Source organism: Petaurus breviceps, unplaced genomic scaffold, assembly GCF_028583685.1.
Source record: "Petaurus breviceps papuanus isolate PSGF00001 unplaced genomic scaffold, PetGlider_PUasm1.0 90903, whole genome shotgun sequence".
In the NCBI taxonomy this organism is placed as follows: domain Eukaryota; kingdom Metazoa; phylum Chordata; class Mammalia; order Diprotodontia; family Petauridae; genus Petaurus; species Petaurus breviceps.
Genome location: NW_027187376.1, coordinates 15,815,685 through 15,839,290, shown reverse-complemented (window position 1 = coordinate 15,839,290; position 23,606 = coordinate 15,815,685). Strand labels below are relative to the sequence as shown.

The following is a 23,606-nucleotide window of genomic DNA, read 5'->3' as shown; positions in this document are numbered from 1 at the left end:
ATATAAATTTTGATCACTTATACTTTTAAAGGTATCTTGGGGCTCAGGGGCTAGAGTTTTTCTTCCCTACTTATTTATTCTCTTTTTTCTTTTTCAAAACACTGGGACAATTGGCTCTTTTGTCTCATCTAGTTTTCATTTATGATTTCTTAAAATTTAGCTCTGAAAAGTCAGCCTTTGATAAAACCCATTGGAATTCAAGTGGAGCTACTTGACCATGCCTTTAAAGCCAAATTGCTCTGGCTCTTACTGACCAATAACAGGTTCCAGCCCAAGCCTCACTTGCTCATGGCTCAAAGTGAGTGTAAATATTCTGTTTCTATTTGTTTCTATTGTTTCTATTCTGGCTATAAATATTGAGGGTTTTTCCTTCCCAGAATGCTTCTTTTTTGAAGACAAACTAGGCCATCTTTTGCCTCAGTTTTTACCTAGCCTTTAATCACTGAGTTAGTGTTGCCTCAGATAATCTGAGACATGAGAAGGACCTTAGTTTAAAAGGCCAAGGTCCTCAACTGCACCATGGTCCATAGCCAGTCATCCTGACCTATGTCTTGCCACTGGACTCCAGTGACTGGAGAGAGAATGAGGCTGATGACTTTACACAACCCTACCTCACTTAAACCCAATTCACTTGCAAGTCAAAACATCACCCTCCTGATCTCAGTGGTCCTCTTGGAGAAAAAAGGACAAACGGGGGTGGCTAGGTGGCACAGTGAGTAAGAGCACTGGCCCCGGAGTCGGGAGGACCCAGGATCAGTTCTAGCCTCAGATACTTAATACCCACACACACTAAAAAGCTGACTGTGTAGTCTTGAGCAAGTTACTTAACTCCAATTGCTTTAAAAAAAAAAAAGAAAAAGAAATAAGGACAAACAACATCCAGGTGGGCAGAGGATAAAGTACAGGGCCTAAAGTCAGGAAGACTCATCTTCCTGAGTTTAAATCCGGACTCAGACATTTACTAGCTATATGACCCTGGGCAAGTCACTGAACCCTCTCGGTGTCAGTTTTCTCATCTGTAAAATGAGCTGGAGAATGAAATAACAAACCACACCAGTATCTTTGCCAAGAAAACCCCAAATGGAATCACAGAGAGTCTGACCTAACTAAAATGACCAAACAACAACAAAAAACAAAAAATAGCATTGCGTCAAAATATTAATGAATCTAACAGACTTATGGTTACTAATCATGACATAATGAATATACCTGAACTCAGGAAGATAGATTAGGGTTCGAATCTCACCTTCTTGTACTTGATTGTTTGTTCTTCAGCAAATCACACAACTTACATTTTGAGGTACAATGGACAGAAAGTTAAATTTGAAATCAGAGGAGTTAGCTTAACCCGTGTGATCTTGCACAAGTTAGTCTCTTAATATCTTTGGACCTCAGTCTTTTCCTTTGTAAAATGAGATGGTTGGACCAATACTACTGAGGTCCTTTCCAGTTTGATATCTGTAAGCATATAGTTTTTAAGCCTTAGTTTCCCCATGTGTAAAATGGAGATAATTGCTGTAACACCTGCCTGATAGGGTTATTGTGAGGCTCAAATGAGATCATGTCTATAAAGCATTTTGTATACTTTAAAAAGCAGTCAGTTATCAGTTATATTTTCCTTTTTTATTTATATTTTTCTTTTTTGCAATTGCGTGTAAACATTAGTTAGATTTTCTAAAAATTATCTTCCCATCTTTTGAAGGTGGCTATACATCTGCTAAATATTATTTGATTCTGAGGAATTAGCATTTGACTACTGTAAATGGCCTCTGGTTCTCTTTCAAAGTTTGAATACCAGTTTACTCAAGGGGAGTAGGAATCCTTTAGAATAACTTAGATAGGGACTATCATTAATTCTGCTCTTTTTGTCCTACAAATATTTTTCACACAACACAAGGTTTTTAAAATGTCATTTTGGTCTGCACATTGTACATTTGTTCCAATCCATCCTCTCATTCTTGCTTCCTATTTCTATTAAATCTGTACAAAAAAAATCTCTATTTTCTTATTCAGAATTGTCAAGGTTGCCCATGGCTCACAACATTCCTGTTGTCCAAACCAGATTAAAATGTAATTGAGAAATGTTTAACAAAATAAAAATACAGTAAAATGTAGATGACATTAATAAGACATTTTCTAAGTCGATATGCAGCCCGCAGGGATTCTGCTTATGTATGGGTTGGTGGCCCCCATTTCTATTTGAACTTCATACCACTACTCTAAATTTTAACTCATCTCAGCAATTGCTATGGCAAAATGATCATCTAAAGCCACATTTCTGACCATTGGCATTCCCCTCCCCTGTCAATTTCAATGGCTCTCTATTACCTTTAGGATTCATTTCACATGTAAAAGCATCTGCAAAAGCTTCTGCTTATTACATTTTATTCCCTTCCATACCATACTCCATCCAGACTGGTCTTCTTGCTGTTCTCTGAGTAAAGCCTCTGTCTCCTACCTCCATCCCTGGAATGTTTCCCTCTTCACCTCTATTTCTTGGAATCCCTAGTCCCCTACAAAGAGCACTTGACTTAAACTTCAGTTATTTTTCAGTCACATCTAACTCTTCGTGACCCCACTTGGGGTTTTCTTGGTAAAGATACTGAACTGGTATGTCGTTTCTTTCTTCACCTCATTTTACAGATAAGAAAACTGAGGTAAACAGGATTTAGTGACTTGCCAACGGTCCCCATCTACTAAGTGTCTGAGGCTAGATTTGAACTTGGGATTTGGCTACCTTCAAAAAAGCAACCTTTCTTCATTCCCTTAGATAATATATCTCAAATTTCCCAAGAAATCACTTTGTATTTTATTTTGTGTTTATTTATGCATTGATTTTGTATTTACTTATCTGTAAACTTATTATTCTTTATTCCCCATTATTGTTGTGTTAATCTGCCACAGGGGGCCTACCTAATAATCTAAGAAATTCTTATTTCCATCTGTGGCCCTTAAGTGTATACCAGTGGAGGGAGCACATAACCTTTTCATTGGTTATCCTGTACTTTCTCTATGGGAATAGCATATCCTTTTTTTTTTTTCCAGGTCATGTGTGTATTCTCAGTATATTCTTTTAATATTTATATAATATGCTATAATGATAAAAGTTTTCATCACTGACACACATGGGCTCTTTGCCACTGGAAAATCACTTTACCAAGTCCTCAGTGCCCAAGACAACTTTTTAGGATTATAAATTACGTATTAGTGATAGATCTTCATTAGTTTCTTCTTTATACTGGGAAATTTGCTGCCATGTATTTAATTTATACCACAGACCTGGAATAATAATAGCTTATATAAACTATATGGTTACAGAAAGTTCTCCTCACGTCACTATGAGGTCAATTGTATAAATATTATTATTTCCATTTTACAGATAGTAAAACTGAGTTTCATATATGATTGCACCTCTAAGTCTGACCCATTAAAGATCAAAGTCAGGATATAAATAAACCCAAGTCTCTTGTTTCTATTTTATTTCATGATAAGAAAATTAATTAAATAGAAGTAATTGAAAAAAGAAAACAACAGGATAAACAAAAACTATAGAAACTGAAGCACTTAGAAGATTTCAGTGTATCTCCCCTGGCTGGCCTTTTCTGTCATGTTCCTTTCCCCAGAAGATTTTGACATTCAGAAGAAATGTTTATTATTAATACTTTTCTTATAACTGAGGCCTATTTATTCTATATTAAGAACTACCACATGATAAGGGCTTTACTTTACAAAGAAATTACTTCTAATAATTTAATTTTGAAAACCCTAATTAGTGTTACCTGCCATTTTGTCATTTCCATGGCTAGATCATAATAACTGCAAAATATTTGTTGAATTAAGGACAGGTGAGCAGAAGGCATATGTGTCCATGGTTGGTATAGTTTTATGTGCGTTAAAATAATATTAATTGAGAACCCCCTAATCCAGAATTTCTGAAGACTCATACAAGAACTGGCCTGACATTTACCTTTGCAATATGAATAGTTTGCCATGCAAATTAATAGTGTAAATAAAATTTCTGGGAAAATGTTTGAACTACTTAAGGAAATAAACTCTTCAAATCATCCAAAAGTACTTCAGAAGCACTCATTTACATGTAAACAATCGATATGCTAATTATAAATCATACAGTTCCCTCTACTAGGCTGCACTTCATTAGCCTAATTCTCGTGGTGGGAGGTGAACAATGACCATTATAGGCCAAAATATGATGGATCCCAGAACGGGCACTAGAAGGGAGAAAATGTGACTCTAAGCCAAGCAGGAAATGATTGTCTCTAATGGAAATTAACATAAGCACGGAGACCAGCTGGGTACTATGAGAATGACATAAACAGATTTTCTAAGAAGGAAAGGAGGGAGAAAAAGGTATATTAAAATAACTAAGATATGGAAAATAGAAGATGCCTAAGGTCCTCATTAAGTCTAATAATAATTGCTCTCATTTGCATAGCATTTTAAGTTTTAGGAAGGCCTCACTTGTGATCCAGCAAGGTAGAAACCTGCAAGTAATTCTTATGCCAGTTTTAGGGATGGGGAAATTGAGTCTCAGAGCACTTATATGGCTTGCTGGTTGTCATACAGCTAATAAATATCCATGCCAATATTGAGATTCAGGTCTCCTGATTGATTTTGCATCCAAAAATCTTTCTACTATAGTAATACTAAAAAAAAAAATAGTGATCTAGAAAGAAAATTTCATGAGACTATCTCTAGCATCATCTTGTACAAAAGATATCCTAACATGGTGTAAATATTTGATTCTAGTTAAGAGAGAGATAAAGGGAGGGGGGCAGACAAAGAGAGAGAGAAAGGGAGGGAAGGAGGGAGGGAGGGAGGGAAGAGGGTGAGGGGCTGTCAGATAAGGAGAGGGGAAAGAGGAAAGAAAATGAATGACATTTGGGTTACTCTACTTTGTTGAAATTATCCTTTAATATTGTCCGATTTCCTTAACTTTGATTCAGTAGATTCAACAAGTAATCTTAGCTTATTTTATTTAGTAAGTTAGTTCCCTTCCTGGGAAGAGAAGACATCGACACAGTTTTTTCAATAGAACTTGTAGTTGCATTTCTCCTTTTTAAAAAATGCATGAATCGGCTTTATTGTACAAATTGGATAGCCGGGCCCAACATCCCTCAATAAACAAGACTCTGTGGGGCTGAGAACTCAGACTTTAGACTCATTATAAGGCAACTGCTTAGGTCCAGCTACCATCCTCGTGCAGTTTTATTATGTAGGTTACTCCACTTGTCTGAAAGTAATAAAACCTGCATATGTTTGTAAGTATCGACCATGATGGGCACTGTTGTAAATATTGGAAATACAAAGGCAAAAGTAGCACAGTTCCTGCTATCAGACAGTTGAAATTTGAACAGAGAAATGACAAATGCATATATAATTGTATAAAGAATATCTAAACAAGGAGCATAAGGTGGTTTTGGGAAGGAGTACAGGAACACCTTAGGGAGAGAGGGACAAATTACATGTGGTACTTAACCTGAGTCTCATTGATGATTATTGATTTCAAAAGGTAGAGATGAGGAGGAAGAGCCATGCCCATACCTCCCCCATCCTGCAAAAAAAACCCTTCACCTGAGCCTACCATCCCTGTGAGCTATTGTCCTGTATCTCTCCTGCCCTCTGTAACTAAACCTCTCAAAAAACTCATCTTCTGTAGGTGCCTCAAATTTCCCTCCTCTCACATGCTCTTCTTAACCACTTACATTATGACTTCCAACCTTATCATTTCACCAAAACTGCCCTTTCCAAAGTTATTGATGATCATTACCAAATTCAGTGTTCTTTTCTCAGTCCTCATTCTCCTTGACCTCTCCATAATCTTTGACACTGTTGATCACTCTCCTCCTTGATGCTGTCTCCTCTCTCAGTTTTTGGAAACCCCTCTCTCCTGGTTTTCCTTCTACCTATCTGTTTTCTATCTCCTTTTCTGGATCTTCCTCCACGTCATGCCCTCTAAATGTAGGTGTTCCTCAAGTTTGGTCCTGGGCCCTCTTCTTTTCTCTCTATACTACTTCACTTGGTAATTGCATTGACTCCTGTGGCTTTAATTACCATCTCTAGGTTAATGATTCTCAAATCTGCTTTTCCTGTTCCAGTCCCTCTGTTAACCTCCAAGGTTGCATCTCTAACTACCTTTCAGATATCTAGAACTGGAAGTCCAAAGACATCATAACCTTAATATGCCCAAGATATATATGTACTATCTTTCTGCCTAAACTCTCTACTCCCCCCACCTTCCCAATTACTGTGGACGGTGGTACCATCCTCCCAGTCCCTTAGGCTCACATCCTAGAACTCATCCTGGACTCCTCATTATCTCTCATCCACCATACCTAAGCTCTTGCCAACTCCTGTTGATTTCACCTTTGCAACAGTACATCCCCCTTTCTTTCTCTGACACTATCTCTACTCTGGTAGGGGGTGCTCATCCCCTCATGCCTGGACTCTTGCAGTAGTGGCTGGGGGTTCTGCTAACTTCAAGTCTCTCTCCACTCTAGTACATCCTCCATTCAGCTAATAAAGTTATTTTCCTAAAGCACAAGTCTGACCATGTCACCCCAACTATTTAGTATACTTGAGTGGCTTCCTATTGTCTTCAGGAACAAATGCAAAAGGCTCTGTTTGACATTCAGAGTCCATCATCATCTATCCCCCTCTGACCTTTCCAGTATTCTTACACCCTACCCTCCAACATGTAATATTGATCCAGTGACATTGGCCCTTCTGGCTCTTCCACAAACACACTCCATATCTCTGCTCCTGGCATTTGCTCTAGCTGTCCCCCAGGTCTGGAATGTTCCCCCTCTTCTGCTCTGCCTACTGACCTCCCTGATTTCCTTTAAGTACCCACTAAAATCCCTTCTACAGGAAGCCTTCCCCAACTCCTCTAAATTCCAGTGATTTCCTTTTTTTTTTTAAATATTCTATATGTATCCTATACATAGTTTGCTTTGATTAAGTTTAAGCTCCTTGATGGTAGGGGCTGTCTTTTGACTATTCTTGTATCCTCAGTCTTGGCACAGTTCCTGGAATATAGTAGGCAATTTAAAATGTTTATTTATTGATTGGTTCATTGAAATAGTACAAAGTTATAGAAATAGTAGATGTAGCATCCTATGTGCAGAATACTTAGTAGGTCCAGGGAAAGAGAAGAGAAAGAAGTCTGGAAAGGTAGGAAGGGACCAGGTTGTGCCAAACTTTAAATACCAGAGAAATTAATATTTGAATCTAAAAGTAATAGGGAGTCAGTGGATTTTTGAGTGAGGAGTTAGGGGGAGGGCATTGCTGTTGACACAATCAGATCTGCATTTTAGAAAAAATACTTTGGCTACTGCATGGAAAATGGGTTGAAGTGGGAAGAGATAAAGTAGAGAGACCAAGAAGGAGGCTATTACAGTAGTACAGGAGAAAGATGATAAGACCCTGAACTACTGTAGAGGTTGTTTGAGTGAAAAGAATGGAATGTATGGGAAAGATGTCTTGGAAATAAAAATGACAAGACTTGAAAATGGATTAGATATATAAGGAAAGTAAGAGTAAAGAGTTAAGGATGGCGTTGAAGCTGAAACCTGAGTTATTGGAAGAATAGCGATACCTTCAAAAGTATATATTTATATTTATGTATATGTATGTGTTTACATATAGGTGTGCATGTATATCAAAATATACATGTACATGTATGTGTATATGAACCCATAAATTAATTTGGAGGAAAGGATGAGTTCCATTTTGGGCATAATGAGTTTGTTTTGCCTATGGGACCATAATTCAGAATTTTCAAGCTGAAACTTCCTTTGCTTATTTGAATTAATGATGTTTTACAGCACTTAATTTTAAGTCTAAGTTCAGTGCCTATGTACAAGCTTACTATAATTATTGTTTTCCTATGTTTATGCTTTAGGTCCTGAAGGACTTGGCTTCACTGTGGTTACCAGGGATTCCTCAATACATGGGCCGGGTCCGATTTTTGTGAAAAATATTTTACCCAAAGGAGCAGCAGTGAAAGATGGCCGCTTGCAATCAGGGGACAGAATTTTGGAGGTTAGAATTTAGAATACTCCCCTTGATAAAGTGAAATCTTTGTCCTTTGACTTTGAAAATATTTTACAGTAGTATAGATCCAAAGATAAAATTTGAAAACAAAACAAAAATAATAATTTGAAAAGTTTAATAAGAAGCTACTGGCCAATCCAATTTTGAAAGGTAAATAGCATGACACAAATAGTCCTAGAACATTTTTTTTCCCTTTCCAAAGTTCTTCTTTCCCATTAATGTCTACTTAAAACTAGGATAGTTCAAACTGAGGCCAAATCAGGGGTTTTGGGTCACTCTGGGGTGCATCCAGTCATATCACAAACTTTAAGGTCATAGGATCCAAATCCCTAGCTCAAGAATCACCTGGCTTCTCTCAAGTAGGAATAAGCTAAAACTGAGTAATATTCCCTTAATCTGATCTGTGCCAAAAGTGATACCCTTAAGTATAAACCACATTTCCTGGGCTAGACTGGGAATGGAATAGCTGCAGAAATTGTGGACAAAACTGCTGGATGCTACCAGACTTATTGTTAGCCACCATGGTTGGTCATCATGCCTTTTAAGAAAGAAAATCTCCCTTTGCTGACCAGCTTTGGTAAATGAAAGGTGTTCCTACAACCTCCTCTGTAATGACAAAGCAGAAGAGAGGATTAGAGCAAGCTTCAGGTAGGAGCCTGATTAGTTTCTCCATTAGCAAATAGTGGTCCACTGACTCTAAATCTGAAAAAGCCTTAATAATGCCTGTTCAATGAAATTTATTAGTTCAGTTAAGCAAACATTTGTTAAGCCTTTTTCATTGTCCTAGGTGCTGTGGGTATAAAACTAAAAAAAAAATAACCCAATCCCTACCCTCAAATAACTCACAGCCTAGTAGAGTATTAGTATAAAGACACATACATGAGTAACTATAATGCCCATATTCATGATAAAAGTGAATAGAAGATGTCAAAAATAAATAAATGAGAGGTTGGGGAGGTAATGATGGCCTCCACCTAAGAGAAGTAATTTAGAATTTATGGAAACAATAGCACCTGAGTAGGGTATCCACTAGCCAGCCTGTAGAGCAAATCCATTCTAGAGATGGATGACTATTCTTTTTAATATTATAGTGACTCATGGATGCTCACTGCCATAATTGCATAAGAAAATGCCCGAGAGGCATTTGAAATCTGCTTCCTACTTGTTGGAGGACCATACTTTGGTAGTATGATAGTTTGGTTTGTTTTCTATAATGACATATCTCATAACAATGCATAGTAATCGTGAGCATTTTGCAAAATCTGTTTCTAGCTGATTCATTTGTAATTTGGCCTTCTTTTCAATCCCAGTACATCTCAGTGTTTTGTTGTTTTTACTCAGAGTATCTAGAAGTAGAAGGGGGTGGAGGGTAGGTACTTTTTGAAGAGTTTCTTTGCCTGGGTCTGTAAACTTGTTTTTTTTTAAATAATTTTAATTGTATTTCACTATAACTTATTTCCTTTGTAATTTCATATGTTTTGTTTTATATATTTAAACACATTATTCTGAAAAGGATTCCCTAGGCTTCGTTAGATTTCGGGAGAGGGCCACAAGACAGACAAAAGATTAAGTACCCCTGATCTAGGAGGTGGCAAATATTTTAATAGCTGCTCCTCATCTAACTGTATTCATTCATTAGGTGAATGGCAGAGACATTACTGGTCGGACCCAAGAAGAGCTTGTAGCCATGCTGAGGAGCACTAAACAAGGAGAGACTGCATCTCTTGTAATTGCTCGTCAAGAAGAAAGCTTCCTGCCCCGAGAACTGGTAATATTCATACTCCAGTCTACTGACACATGAAAAGATATGAAAGGCTTCATTGAATCCCCACTGATTGAGAAATAAAGAAAAGATCATAAAGTTTTCTATCATGACAATTTGGAGAGGAAGTCAATGGTGAAGGGCACTAGTCACAGGGCTTAGTGTCTCTGAGTTTATTTATGAGATTTATTAGAGACTTTAAAAACAAGATAAAAGAGGTCTGCTTACCAGGTTTACAGATGATACAAATGTAGGAGAATTAGATCATAATACATTGGATTACACCAAAGACTTCACTAGTCTAGAGCAATGGGCAAAACCAAAAACCCAGAATTTAACAGGGCTAAAGACAGAATTAACCTCAAGTTTCAAATAACCAATCACATAAACAGAAGAGTAGCCTTGAAAGTAGTTTATGGAAAGACCTAAAGGTTTTAGCTGACCACAAACTTATTTTGAGCCAATAGTATGAGAGACAAGTGTTAAGAACTAAAGCAGAATTTAGATGCATTAACAAAAGTATGGTGTATATATCAAGGGAGAAAGAAAATGATCTCTTTCAACTCCACATTGGACAGCTACTCTCTCAACTTTATGAGGATTCCTGTTAAAGTAGAAAATGTCTAGATGAACACTGGCATGATAATGAGGTAGATTTCTGGGAACTGTCATATGATGATACTGAAGATGCCCAGTCCATAAAAAAGAAGAAGAATGGGAAACTTGATAATTGAATTTTAATATATGAAAACTTATCATGGGTAAGAGTAAAAAGACCTAAAATTTTTCACTGGTCCAGATGCCAGAACTAGGACCAGTGGGTAGAATTGATAGGTAGCCAGATTTTGATTGTCTTAGAAAACTTGCTGACTAATAGACCTTTCATCAGTGTTGTGCTACCCACACCTGAAAATGTTAAAACTGGAACAGCATCACCATTGAACAAATGTATTGTAGAAAGGATGAGACGAGATTCCTTCCACCATCATGATCCTATGATTGATACATATATATGTGTATCATAGGTGTGTATATAAGCATATATATGATACACATGTATATAATTTTATGCATCTTAATTTTGATAGGGTTTTATTTCTTTCTCACAAGTGACATCATAGGTGTAGCTTATTAATGAATATATAAAATTAATTGTGCAAATATGAGACTGAGTAAAAGAGATATTTTCCATTCTTTTTTTGTAGCTTCCCATAAAATATTGAGGATTTATATAATTTTACTCTAAAGCAAATAGGTTTGATTCCTAGCCATTCAGAAAAGCAATAACTATCTAACCATATTTTGTGATGAAGATTCTTTATAACCATCACAAAACAAGGACTTTGATTTTTGCAAACATTTGATACTGTGAACCCAGAACCCTTGTTTGCAGAAATATGGAATCCTGTTACTATTTCTAGCTAGAATCTCTTTTCTAAGTGCTAATGTATGAGAACTATAATAACACTTTAAATAGAGGTCATGCCTCTGAATGGAAAACATACTTTGTTGTGGTAGACATATGTAGTTTTATTTGAAAGAGTGTAATAATGAGTAGGGTGCTATATGATGCATCTTTGTGTGTCCCTTAAAATGAAGAAAAAAGGTATCACTTTGGTCTGCTCTCCCTTATCATGATTGATGTGCACACTTGGCTTTCCAATGAGAGTCTGGCAGGATGAAGGAAGGACACCACTTCCTCCTTTTGTCTTGTTCCATCTCTTTTGAAGCAAACAAATTGTGTTTATTGTTTTCCTGCTCTGAGGTGCTGCCCTCTGCCTTTTGCAAAGTGGTTTCATTTTGGTTTTTGGTTGTTGTTGTGTTGTTCCTTTGCTCTATGTGCCACGTTATTGTTTGCAATTCACGTGTTGCATATTTTCTGACATTTAAATATCCTTCACTTCCTTGTTATTGCTAACTTCTTGTGAAATCTTAACTTCCGTGACCAAGGGAGTGCTGTCAGCAGTCATACAGGAAGTTCCAGTGTGAGTCTGTGTCTCTGATGTGACCTTCCGTCATTCCCCAGCCGTTAGCCTCCATTTCCTGGACATTTTCCTGACTCGGGACCTAGCTGAAGTATGCTGAGCTAGTACATTTCCTGCTTTAATGTTCCCCTCTTACTTTCTCAACCAATCAGTTGAGGACCACACATCATATTTAACTAGCCCTATTTCCATTAGAGGAAGATTGCTTGGCAAAACACCTTAGATGAATTAAAAGGTTAGCTGTTTCCCTTTTACCCCAAGTGACTTGCCTTGAGCCTAAAGATCCTTTCATTGTCATATCCTCTGGCTGGCTGATTCGTGGTGACTCATACTCAGATAGAGAGCATGTGGTTAGCAGTTTATGGGAGAAGAGTATCAGTCATAGAATTGTAAGGTGGAACTGATGTGTCTGTTTTCTCCACTTGAATGGAAAACCTCTCTCCTACTTCATCAGTGGTCTGGTGTAGTCCAGTCTGAGAAGAATATGTCTAGTTCTTTCTTTCTTTGATACCTGTAATTTTTTCACTCCTTTCTGATGGCACAAATCAATCTCTCTCCCTCCTCCTTTTATCTCTATCCCCAATACTTCCTTGATTTCTTCCCTACCTTTATTTTTATATAAAGCATTTTTCTCTTTAAATTTAAGGGCCTAAATACATGAGATTTTTTAACTACTTAAAATGGAAAAACAGATGATTTCTCATATTATTAAGTTGTATGTATATGTGCACACATTCATGCATGAATGTGTTTCTGTGTGGCTATTGCTTCCTGTTAGTGGGTAGAGAGGAATCCTCTGCCATCCCTTTGTTAACCCCTCTTTGCTAATGTTTCATTTTCTAACCTGCTGTCTCATTTAAAATTATCCTAAAAATCACAGCAACCCCTGGTGGGTAAAACGAGCCGTAAAAATTTCAAATGTATTTATAATTTCTCCCTGCCATGCTTGCCTGCTATTAAATTCTGGCCTCTGCAAGACGGATTAACTATATTTCAAGTGAGCAAGTTGCTCCCGCCTGGTGTGATAGAGATCCAAGAGGTGCCATATTTGTCATGCTGATTTGACCTTCACTTACGAAGATTGCTTTTGCTTTGAAAGAAAGATGCACAGGTGGTGGCTTCCTTAACAAGGAGAATGCTTTGTGAATTCAGATGCAGCTGCCATGCTTTCTTGGGCCAGTGGACTGCCCTCCCAAATCTTAGGTAGCTCAAGAGCCTTCGTGTTCTCACCCAGTCTGTTTGTGGTTAACAGAATATATCACCTTTTAAAGGCATAAGTCATGGAAGAATTAGGCATGGGAGTTTAGATGAGCCTTCTTTATCTAATACACTATTTTATTCTTCTTGGTTATTTAAATTCAACTAGTCATTGACATCTGACTCATGGTTATCCAAGGACACTCAGGATGAATATGTGGAATATTTTCTGCTTGGTGGCAAATAATATAATATAATTAATATAATAATAACAAAAACTCTGTTTATTGTTAGGTACATTAAGTCTATGTTAGGAGCAGTATTTCTGCTGTTCCTTTTCCCCAAAGCAAGCAAAAGACATATATAAACAGAAACATTCATAGGTCACTTTGGACAAATCCCTCAACCTCCATGTACCTCAGGTAACTCTCCAAATCCTAGACAAATTGCAGTCTGCATCAGTGGAGGAAGTTTTTCAAGATGAAGAAATCACAGATCTTTCAGTCACCTTACATTCTTGCTTTCCAGCCCTCCTTCCATGTGTGTTAGAATAGAACTCCTGCTAAACTAGGGCTTAACACAGGACATTGCACATAATAGGCACTTGATAATGTCCTTTTCCAGATCTCTTGATCCTCCTAGGCTCCATTAGACTGGCCAAGCATGGAGAGCCTCTAACATTGTCCTTTCCCTTCATCTGACCCTGATTGTGTAGCTCTCTTGGGAGTAAGAGTGACATGGCTGCTGCCACAACCTGAATGAGTGAGTATCTCCAATTACAATCCATCCAGTGAGACAGAGGACCACCATGTTTTATCATATCCCCTGCCACTGTATCCTAAGGTCCTTTGGACCTTACCATCTTCCCTGTGACTCCAGGACACTGACACCTGACCCACCAGTATGCACTGCAGACTCCTGGATCCTGCTGGCCCCACTGCTGCTTTAAGACTATCAGTAAACTAGTTGATTTGTCTTCTATGGTTGTCTCCCTCAATGAGAGTGTGACTTCTTGGAGAGCCACAACTCTCTTTTTCTTAATTGGCCTCTTTGTCTTTTAGCATAGTGATTGGCACATCATATACTTAGAAAGGTGTATATGCATGTGTGTGTCTGAAGTGTGATGGGAGAGTTCTTTTAAAAGCACCTTAGACTTTAATAGTGAAGAGAAGACCTGGAGATGCAGCCGTTACTTTGCTGCTCTAGAGGCCGTCATACCCAACATGGACCCTTAGAAGATCCTACAGAATGGCGCAGATTGCCCTGGGCACAGGAACAAGGGCATTTATTTGGAGTCACCTCACTAATAATGGCAGGGAAAAAACATACAGGGTGTTGGATTCAGTGCCTTGCAAAAAGCCTAGCTTTTCGCAGTCCAGCATATTGCATGTCCTGTCATCTCCCTCCCTACCGCCACCATCCCACTCAATAAACCTGGGTTCTAATTTGTATTTTCCATATGGTGTTGGATAAGAAATTTAACTTCTCTGGGTCTGAGATTCCTCATTGGGGAAAATGAAGTGATTGGACCATCTGATCTCCAAAGTCCTTTCAAGCTCTGTGATTTCATTACATGACCTCCCCATAGAGATGTAGATCTCTGATAACAAGTACTCCTGACTATGGAAGTTCAAGATGGTGGTGATGTGTGTATAATATATCAGTTTAAACCATGTTAAGGTAATCACTGTGAAAACATTTAGACAGGCAAGTCAAATAGTATCCATATACTAACAATAACATATTTAAAAATTGCAAAGCACTTCCCACATTTAACTCTGCCTGATAGGCAACCTGAAAATGAGAGATCTGAAAATGTGGTCCCTGGTCACACAGCTGGTAAGTTGGTACAGCCAAGATCTGACCCTAGGTCTCTGACTCTCACTCCCATTCTCCTAAATCTCCCAGCTTCTTGTAAGACAATGTAAAATTGATGGCTAATAGCCATATGATGTTTGCACCTAAATATTTTCAGATTTGAAGACATTGAAGATTTTCAAGTTATGGCATCAGTAATTTGGTTAGAATAGAAATGATGCTGTAAACAATGTCAGGTTTATTAGACAAGACATAGGTATGCTGGCTGGAATAGCTATTCCAATTCCAGTTGAATTCAGTTAAAGTTTCGGACTAAATTTTTGAATGACTGTTTTGTTTTCCTGTGCACATTTCAACTTTGATGTGGAAAATATTCTGTGAAAATTTCAGGCACAATTGAGTTGTGCCTCTTTTGGCCAGTTGCCCCCTTTTTTGGCAAGGGGCCAGTTCTGAGCACAATCGAGTTATACAACTCAATTACACCTGATTTATTTAGGCAAACTCAATTGTACTTGACTTTTTGAAGGCACAACTCAATTGTGCTTTGAGATTTCCACACTCAATTTGATTGTGCTCAAAATTTGCCATATGCAGGCCTGTAGCTTGTAGATTCGAACACATGCTAAAGGGAGGCTTAGTGGAAAGGCTGTAAAGATTTGGCTGGAAGGTCTGTAGTCCCCCTCTTTTGCCTCCTCAAATATTTCTTGGCTTCTTTTCTCTTTCCACTTGCATAAGATAAATGTTTCTTGCACAATATCCTTGAATGAATGAATATAAGGTTACTTCCTTAAAATAGTTATCCTTGAGTGAGCCATCTTTGCAATCATCCCCACCTGCAAGGGAACATTGACTAGGTCAAGAATGTCAAAGCACGGTAGGGAAGATCTTATTCTTAGGTATCAAAAACACCTGTGGATGCTAATGCTCAATTATTTACTTTTGAAAAGTGGGGAAAAAACAAGGCAAAGATAAGATAATCTACTATATATATATATTTTTAAAAATTTGCCAAATGGAAACATTGAGAAACAAACTTTTAGCTCATTGTCCCAATCATCTAAGACCTTTATTTGGTTTTATTTATTCATTCAAAGCATTGATGGGGTGCTGCTTCTCAACCATGCCTCCATGACAGTGCCTTATTCACCTGTGCCCTTTTCATGCATTTTGTCCCTCCATTGCAATGGAAATTCCTTTAGAATAGGTACCATATTTCTTTTTCTTGTGTGCATTCTCCATGTTTAGCAAAGTGCCTAGGTCTTATAAATGTTTGATAGTTGCTTATTGACTTGACTTGATGTATAGACACTGTTCTGGACATTGAAGAGAGTCCCTCCCTGCCCTCAAGGAGCTTACATTTTACTGAAGAAAAACCACATATATAGAGAAAATTAAATTTTAAATGCGTACAAGGTATTTTCTGGGAGGAGGGTGTAATGGTAATGTAATTTTGAATTTGAAGATCCCTTTGTGTTGGCAAAAGTATCAGGTACTTAGCACTTAGTAACTGATCAAGCCTCTGTTGGGGAAATAGAAGGTATGAACTCCTGTCTTCTGTTACTGACATAACAGGAAGGGGTTGGCTGAAGGAAGTAGCTAATACTGTGTATATAAGAAAAGCCCCAGAGAGGCACAGTCAGAATTTCCTTGAGACCGAGATCTTGTGGCAGAGCAGCTACAGAAGAATGGAGAACTGAGTCCTGAGAACTTGTGGTGGTGGAGCTTCTTCTGAACAGGAGGCCAGGAGCCAGGAGCTGGAGACAGGAGCCAGGAGCCCAGGTGACTGAAATATGACTGGGATGCTGAGACTTTGTTTGTGGCTTGTTTGAGCCTTGAATTCCCTGGACAGAAATGGTGAAGGAGCTGACATGGACCAGACCCTGTGAATGCCAGTGTGGAGCAGGACCTGCCCAGAGAGCTGGTCAAGGAACTGGGAGCTGTCTGCCAGTGAACCCAGGTGACAGTATGGTGAATCCAGGTAAAATCTGGGACCATGGAAGGGGATCCAGGGAATCTGAGAACAGGCCCCAGGTCAAGATGAAAAGACTTTCCCTTGGGTACTGAGTAATTATGGAATTATAGTTTACTAGTGACCTAAGGGGTGGAGGGTGTTGTGTATGATACTTAATAAGACTTTACTGAATAAGTGATTGATTGTACTTTGAGAACTTTAAGATATTGTTATATGTTGTTGCTGATAAGTGACTGGTTGAGTTAACTAAGACTTTGCCCCATGAATGGAAGACTTTGACTATTGTACTTTGAAACTACTGATCAGTGACTGATTGAGTTAATCAAGACTTTGCCCCAAGAGTAGAAGACTTTGGCTATTGTACTTTGAGACTACTGATAAGTGACTAATTGAGTTAACTTAAGAGTAACTATTTTACTTTGAGACTATGTTGTGAATATTATATTGTGATTTTCTGTGATAAGTTATAATATTGTGAATACTGTACCTTGATTTTCCATGTATGTTTTGCTTTTGTTATGTAATAGAGTGATCATTATACTGAGTAATCAGAACCTTTAAAAAGCTGTTCATATTAGTAGTTCTGGAAAGCTTCTGTGCATGGCATTACAGAGGGCTATAGCAATCGGGGCAGTCAGGATCATCTTCTAATAGGAAGAGGCATTTGAGCATGGCTTTGAAGGACACTTGGGATTCTGTGAGGAGAAGCAGAGGTAGAATATCTTCCAAGTATGGAAATCTATCCAGTGGCATGGAGACAGGAGTGAGGAACAGCAATATGATTTACTAATGGAATAATTCTGCATTCTAATCTGAGCTTTTGGCCTTGCTAGTTTTCTTTTGATCTTTGGTAAAGCCACAAAAAACTCTCAGAGCTTAAGTTTTCTTCTCTGTAAAATGAAAATGCTAACATTTGCAATGCCTGTCTAGCAGATCAAATGAAATAATGCCTACAAAGTGCTCTGTGACTTCTGTAACCGCTGAAGAACTGCCTACTTACATCTATGAAATGCTTTGTAATAACGAAGAGCCCTGTGACTACGTGCTATTATTATATTAATAGCAAAGTAATAGAAAATAAGTCCATAATGTTAACTTACTCTTTCACTCTCTTAGAAATACTTTAACTTGTAAGGATATAATTGCTACAGTCAACACAACTTTTTTTTTTTTAATATAAAACTGATAGATGTTCTGTTATAGCATTATTAAAAGAGGTGAAAGGAGTTCTTGCTACCTTACTTAGTGGTATAGCTTTTAAGTACAATGGTGTTAACTTTACTGGAATCTTCTTTGTAGTGTGGTAGTGACTGCAGATTCTTTAAAGACCTAGCACAGAATTCAAACTCTCTCTAATTCTACCAAAATGCCCAATGATGATACCATAATGGACTACCAATAGACCAAAGTCTGACGTCGTATAGGTTAGAGCACAGGTTCATGGCGGGGAAGGGGTGTGTGTGTGTGTGTGTGTGTGTGTGTGTGTGTGTGTGTGTGTGTGACCCTATGGACATCTTCAGAGAATAATGTTTTTCAGTACATAAAATAGAATATGTAGGATGACAAGGGCAACCAATTATTCTAAAATATAGTTATAAAATATTTTTTTTGCCTTTTTGGAGGGCAATTGGGGTTAAGTAACTTGCCCAAGTTTATATGGCAAGTATTTTTGTGTGGGTGTTAAGTGTCTGAAGCAGGAACTGAGGTCCTCCTGACTCTGGGGCAGGCGCTCTACTCACTGTGCCACCTAGCTGCCCCAAAATCTTTTTTTAAAAAACATAAGTTCATGGACTCCCCAAAGTTTATCATGGGTACCAGATTAAGGACCCCTAGGTTTGTAGAGAGACTTCCCTTAGAAATGATGACATTTCTTGTCTCTTTAAAACAGTTTCAAGAGCCTGTGGGCTCTTGGTGGGATGAGTACTTGCACCGGCAAAATCATGGCCTCCTCAAGCATTGATAGTGTTATAAATGCTCCTGATGACCATAGGACTAGTTCTGGTGGCAATGACTGGGGATTTTAAGGAGAAGTAGACATTATTGCAATATTTCAGGGATTTGAGTATGATCATATAATCTTTCTTAAAAGATAATACCTTAAATTCATAAGATTAAATCCACATTTGTACCATAAGATGCAAGTTTTGTTCATGGTCACTGATGCCATTATTTGCACTCCAAGAGTGCTAAGAAACAAAAGACTTTATGAATTTATGTGTTTAAGCAGATCATAAAAGTAGCATCATAACCAACCACAGACTATATCCTCCTTATTATCCAGTTAGCCAAATGTTACCAGTAATTCATGCCAGCTGTTGACATGGAGCACCTGGATAAGGAGTTGGTTACAAAACTCAAGGGATGACCTTGATTTGCTTAATTACCTCTAGACTAAAGGCTGGCCTGTGATCAGTGCATTTGTAAAGGTGCATTTGGTGTAAGATAAGGAAATGTGTTCATTTTCTAAAGGATGTTTAAAGATTAGGAAAAATAACTGGCTTAACTGATTGTGGCTGGCTTTTCCAGCTGTTATCAAAGTAAATACAGCACATGGGAAGCTGCCACTATGGCCCATTTCATTTTGAAAATCTACTTAGAGGCTTGATCATGTTTCATCTGCCTGTTTTGCAAGGAAAAAAAATGTGTGATCTTTATCATTAAAAGAAATCAGCTTGAAGATCATTTCTTTTTTCCTTCAAGTTGATGAAATAAGGGTAGCCACTTAAATAGCAATCTGTTGCCACTTAACTCCTCCCATGCCGTGTCCCCATAGATTCTCTGGGCAATGGCTTTTAAATATGTTCTCGTTATTTTTAATGAGTGCATAGAGCATAGGATGCATAATGCAGAGTTAGATGAGCACCCTTTCACTGAACTTGTCACAAATAATAAAATGTGAATGGCTTAAGAGGCATTTTTCTCTAAGATTTGGCAATTATTTAACACAAGATTCTAAAGTGCTACTACAGTGGAATTCATTTTTAAATGGCCAGCTCTCGGTTATCAATTCTTGCTCTTGTCTTCATTTGCCTGGATCCCTTATGCAGTCTTAGATCTCTCTCCCCCATGTCCTTCCTATAAAAGAGGATCTTAACTCACAAATACTAAAAATAACTGAGATTATTTAATGTGGTGGTGTTTTAATGCCCTTTAAATCTGTATATGATGTCAGATTCTCCTATGGTGGACATGTTTAATTATGTTTTCAGTGCCACGTACTGAGTTATATGAAGGACTTTTATCACTTAGTCATTCCTTAATTAATTCTGTGTATTTCTTAGTAGCATTACAACTGGAAGAGGTCTGTTTACTCATTGGAAATGTGGCTCTAAGCTTCTTTTTTCCCCCTTGACTTCCTCAAAGTGTAGGGATCACCATGTACAAAATAGATTTACTTCTGGGGATTGGATACAAAGTAGTTTCCATATGTCAAACTTCTCACTGGTCATTCACCTTAAAATTGGAGATTGCTGTTATGTGAGAAAAGTGTTTTGTCTTCAAGAATAGCCAACCAACAAAGAATTAGAAACCGAGTCAAAGAATAAGAAACTGAGGTGATACCCATCAATTGGGGAATGGCTGATCAAGTATATGAATATGATATATGAATGTGATGGAATACTATGCTGTGAGAAATTACAAAGGGGATGGTTTCAGAGTAACCTGGAAAGACTTGTGTGGAATGATGTTACAAGTGAAGTGACCAAGATCAGAATTTATACAATAACAAAAATTTGGTAAAGATACATGGGAGACTTACTAACTCCAGTCAACATAATGACCAAACATAATTCCAAAGGACTCATGATGAAGCATGTCATCTGTCTCCAGAAAGAGACCTGATAGACTAATAGGAGATGGAAGCATATTTTTTTTCCTTCTTTTCTTGGACATGACTAAAGTGGGAATTTGTTTTGTATGAAAATACATATTTTTAATGGGTTTTCTTTTTCTTGTTTTCTCAATGAATGGAAGACCAGGAAGAGAAAGGAAGAGAACTCAACCAAAAAGAAAGTAAAATTTAATTTAGAAAAAAAGAATAGGCAACCACCTTAGCCCTATTTATTAATTCAGGAAATATTGAATTTCTGCATGGCTAGGGGGTTTCTAGGTAAGCTTACAAATAAAACTACAGCCTGACCTGAATTGGAATTAATTTTTACCCTGACTTGTTGCATTTGGGGGGAACCCTTGTTGTTAGAAGTGTTTTCCCTATATCAAGCCTAAATTCTGGGCAAGTCAACCTACTTGAAGCAGCAGAGGGAGAGAGGGAGAGGGAGGGGGAGAGAGAGAGAGAGATCTGCTCAAGGTGACTCAAACCACTGTCATCATTTCAGTTATCACTTCCCCTCATATCGTAATGAAAATAGCTCAGCATCCTGACCCCAAGAATCCTAGGAATAGGAGGCCCCCCCCCACAAACACCTCCTTTAACAGCCCTGATCTATTTCTTGCCACTAAAGATCTTGGCATTGTCAAATGATTCAACGTCAGAAATTGTTATGGGCTTATCATTGGAAAAGACACTAAAGAAGGTGATCGTCATCTTTTTTGCCACTGTACCCTATGACATAGGGCCTTCCTATGATTTGTAGCTGAAATCTTCTATATATGTTGTTACCTCCAATTGGAATGTGGATTCTTTGAGGGCAGGGACTATCTTGCTTTTCACTTTGTATCTTTGAATGGTGTACTTTGAATGGTGCTTTACATATAGTAAGTTCTTAATAAATGTTATTTAATTCATTCATTCATTTTTAATAATGTTAAATAGCAAAAGGCCAATCTTTGAGGCACCCTTTCTGCCTAGCTGACATTGAACCAGAAACAATTGCTATTTGAATCTAGCTATTCATCTACCAAATTGTATTATCTAGTCCTCCTTTCTGCAACTTGAGGTGCTTACATTCTGTTGGGAGAAACAGCACATCAGCAGGGGGAAGAAAGCTGGTTCTGGAGTCAGAGGACCTGGATTCAAATTCTCCCTTATACTAACCATCTTTGTGATAGCAAGCAAGTCATGCAACCTCAGTTTCTCTAAGTGTAAAATAAATAGGTTGTACTAGATGACCTCTGATACCCCTTCCAGCTCTATATCTATGATTTTATAAGACAATCTATCAAAAACCTAGGAAAACTATAGCTACAACAGTCCTCTATAACTGTTTAATAACCATGTTACAAGAAGGAAAGAAAGTCTGGGATTGATATGTAGTTGATGGGTCATGTTGTAATCAATGCTTCCTTTTCTAGCTGTTCACTAACATCTTTGATGATCTATTCTTGAATTTCCCAAGGAGTAAAGTCAAATGGACTGTCCTATAGTTTGTAGACCCTCTTTCATTTTTTGAAAATTAAAGAATTTGCTCTTCTCCGGTTATGCTTACCCCACCTTTTTTTTCAGTCTTTTGGAAATCACTGACTGTGGCCAAACAATCTTGTCTTCCATTTCTTTCAGTATCTAAGAATATTGTTTATCTGGATCAAATGAATTGTATTTTTTGAGGACTATGTAAATAATTACTATCTCCTTACCTGCTTTAAATATCAGCTCCCTGCTGACCTTTTTTATTTTGTCATTTCTACCATAAGAATTATTATCCTTGGCATAGAAAACAGGAGCAAAGTAATATATGAGCAACTCTGCCTTCTCTTGTCAGCAATTATCCTTATCTGCTCCCCTAACAACAGTTCTATCCCCTTTTTTATTCTCTAATTTCCCTTAATATTACAAAAATAAAACAAAGCAAAAACTCTTTTCTGTCTTTATTTTTCTTTAAAACCTTAGTTTATTTTGAACTTTCGTACTCCTAAAAGTTTTCACAGAGCCTGGCCATAATTATATTCATCCTCTGTCACCTACATTTGTTTCCATTCTCTCTGTTATTGAGTCATTTTTAGTCATGGCCAACCCTTTGTGACGCTATCTGGGGTTTTCTTGGCAAAGATACTGGAGTGGTTTACCATTTCTTTCTCCAGCTCATTTTACAGATGAGGAATCTGAGGCAAATAGGATTAAGTGACTTGCCCAGGGTTATAGCTAGTGTCTGAGGCCAGACTTGAATTCATAAAGATGAGTCTTCCTAACTCCAGACCTGGTGCTCTATCCACTACACCACCAAGCTGTCCCATTCTTTCTACATATCTTTTAAAAATCTAAGTTGGTTATTGAGTTCCATATACATCTATATTGGTTACTTAGATAACTCCTATGTTCCTTCCTCTCTGGAATTCTTTACCTTTGTGTCTTCAGAATTTAATTCTTGGGAGTTTCCTATCCTTCCTTAGCTAATTTAAACTGTAGAATTTTATTCCGCTGAATCTTATTCTTCCACTGAATCATCATGAGGTTATTTTTCCCAAATCTAAGGTGCATGTCAGATTATATCTAGCTTTTACCTCCTGCTGTATCAAAGACTTTACACAGAAATCACTATTTTTCTTCATTTCCACCCTAGCACCTTATACCTCTCTGCTAATAAGAATCAGTTCTAGTATAGAATTTCTCTTTGTTGGTTTCTCTGCCTTTTTGTTGTTGTTTTTTAATTTTAGTTGTCTTTTGTTTTTATGTCATATTCACTTCTGAATCTACTCCCTTTCTGTCTCTCCTTCGGTGAGCCTCTCATCATAACAAAGATTAAAACAAGAGTACAGCAAAATGAGCTGACACATTGATTGTCTATGAAATATTCCATGCTTACAACATTGTACCTTTTCCCATCTTTTTGGTAACCAAGCTTGGTTGTTATACTTATTTGTCCTTCAGTTTCATTTTGTTGTATTTTTTATTTACATTGCT

At 37.6% G+C, this 23,606-nt stretch overlaps 1 protein-coding gene across 1 annotated transcript in view; it reads left to right on the top strand.

Annotated features, from left to right (window-relative positions):
- The window catches only part of PARD3B (par-3 family cell polarity regulator beta), a 1,344,967-nt gene that overhangs the window by 746,378 nt on the left and 574,983 nt on the right, over positions 1-23,606 (top strand). Inside the window, exons 9-10 of the mRNA XM_069075096.1 lie at positions 7,922-8,061; positions 9,713-9,841. Coding sequence (XP_068931197.1) covers positions 7,922-8,061; positions 9,713-9,841 — 269 coding nt within the window. The remainder of the gene's footprint in view (positions 1-7,921; positions 8,062-9,712; positions 9,842-23,606) is intronic.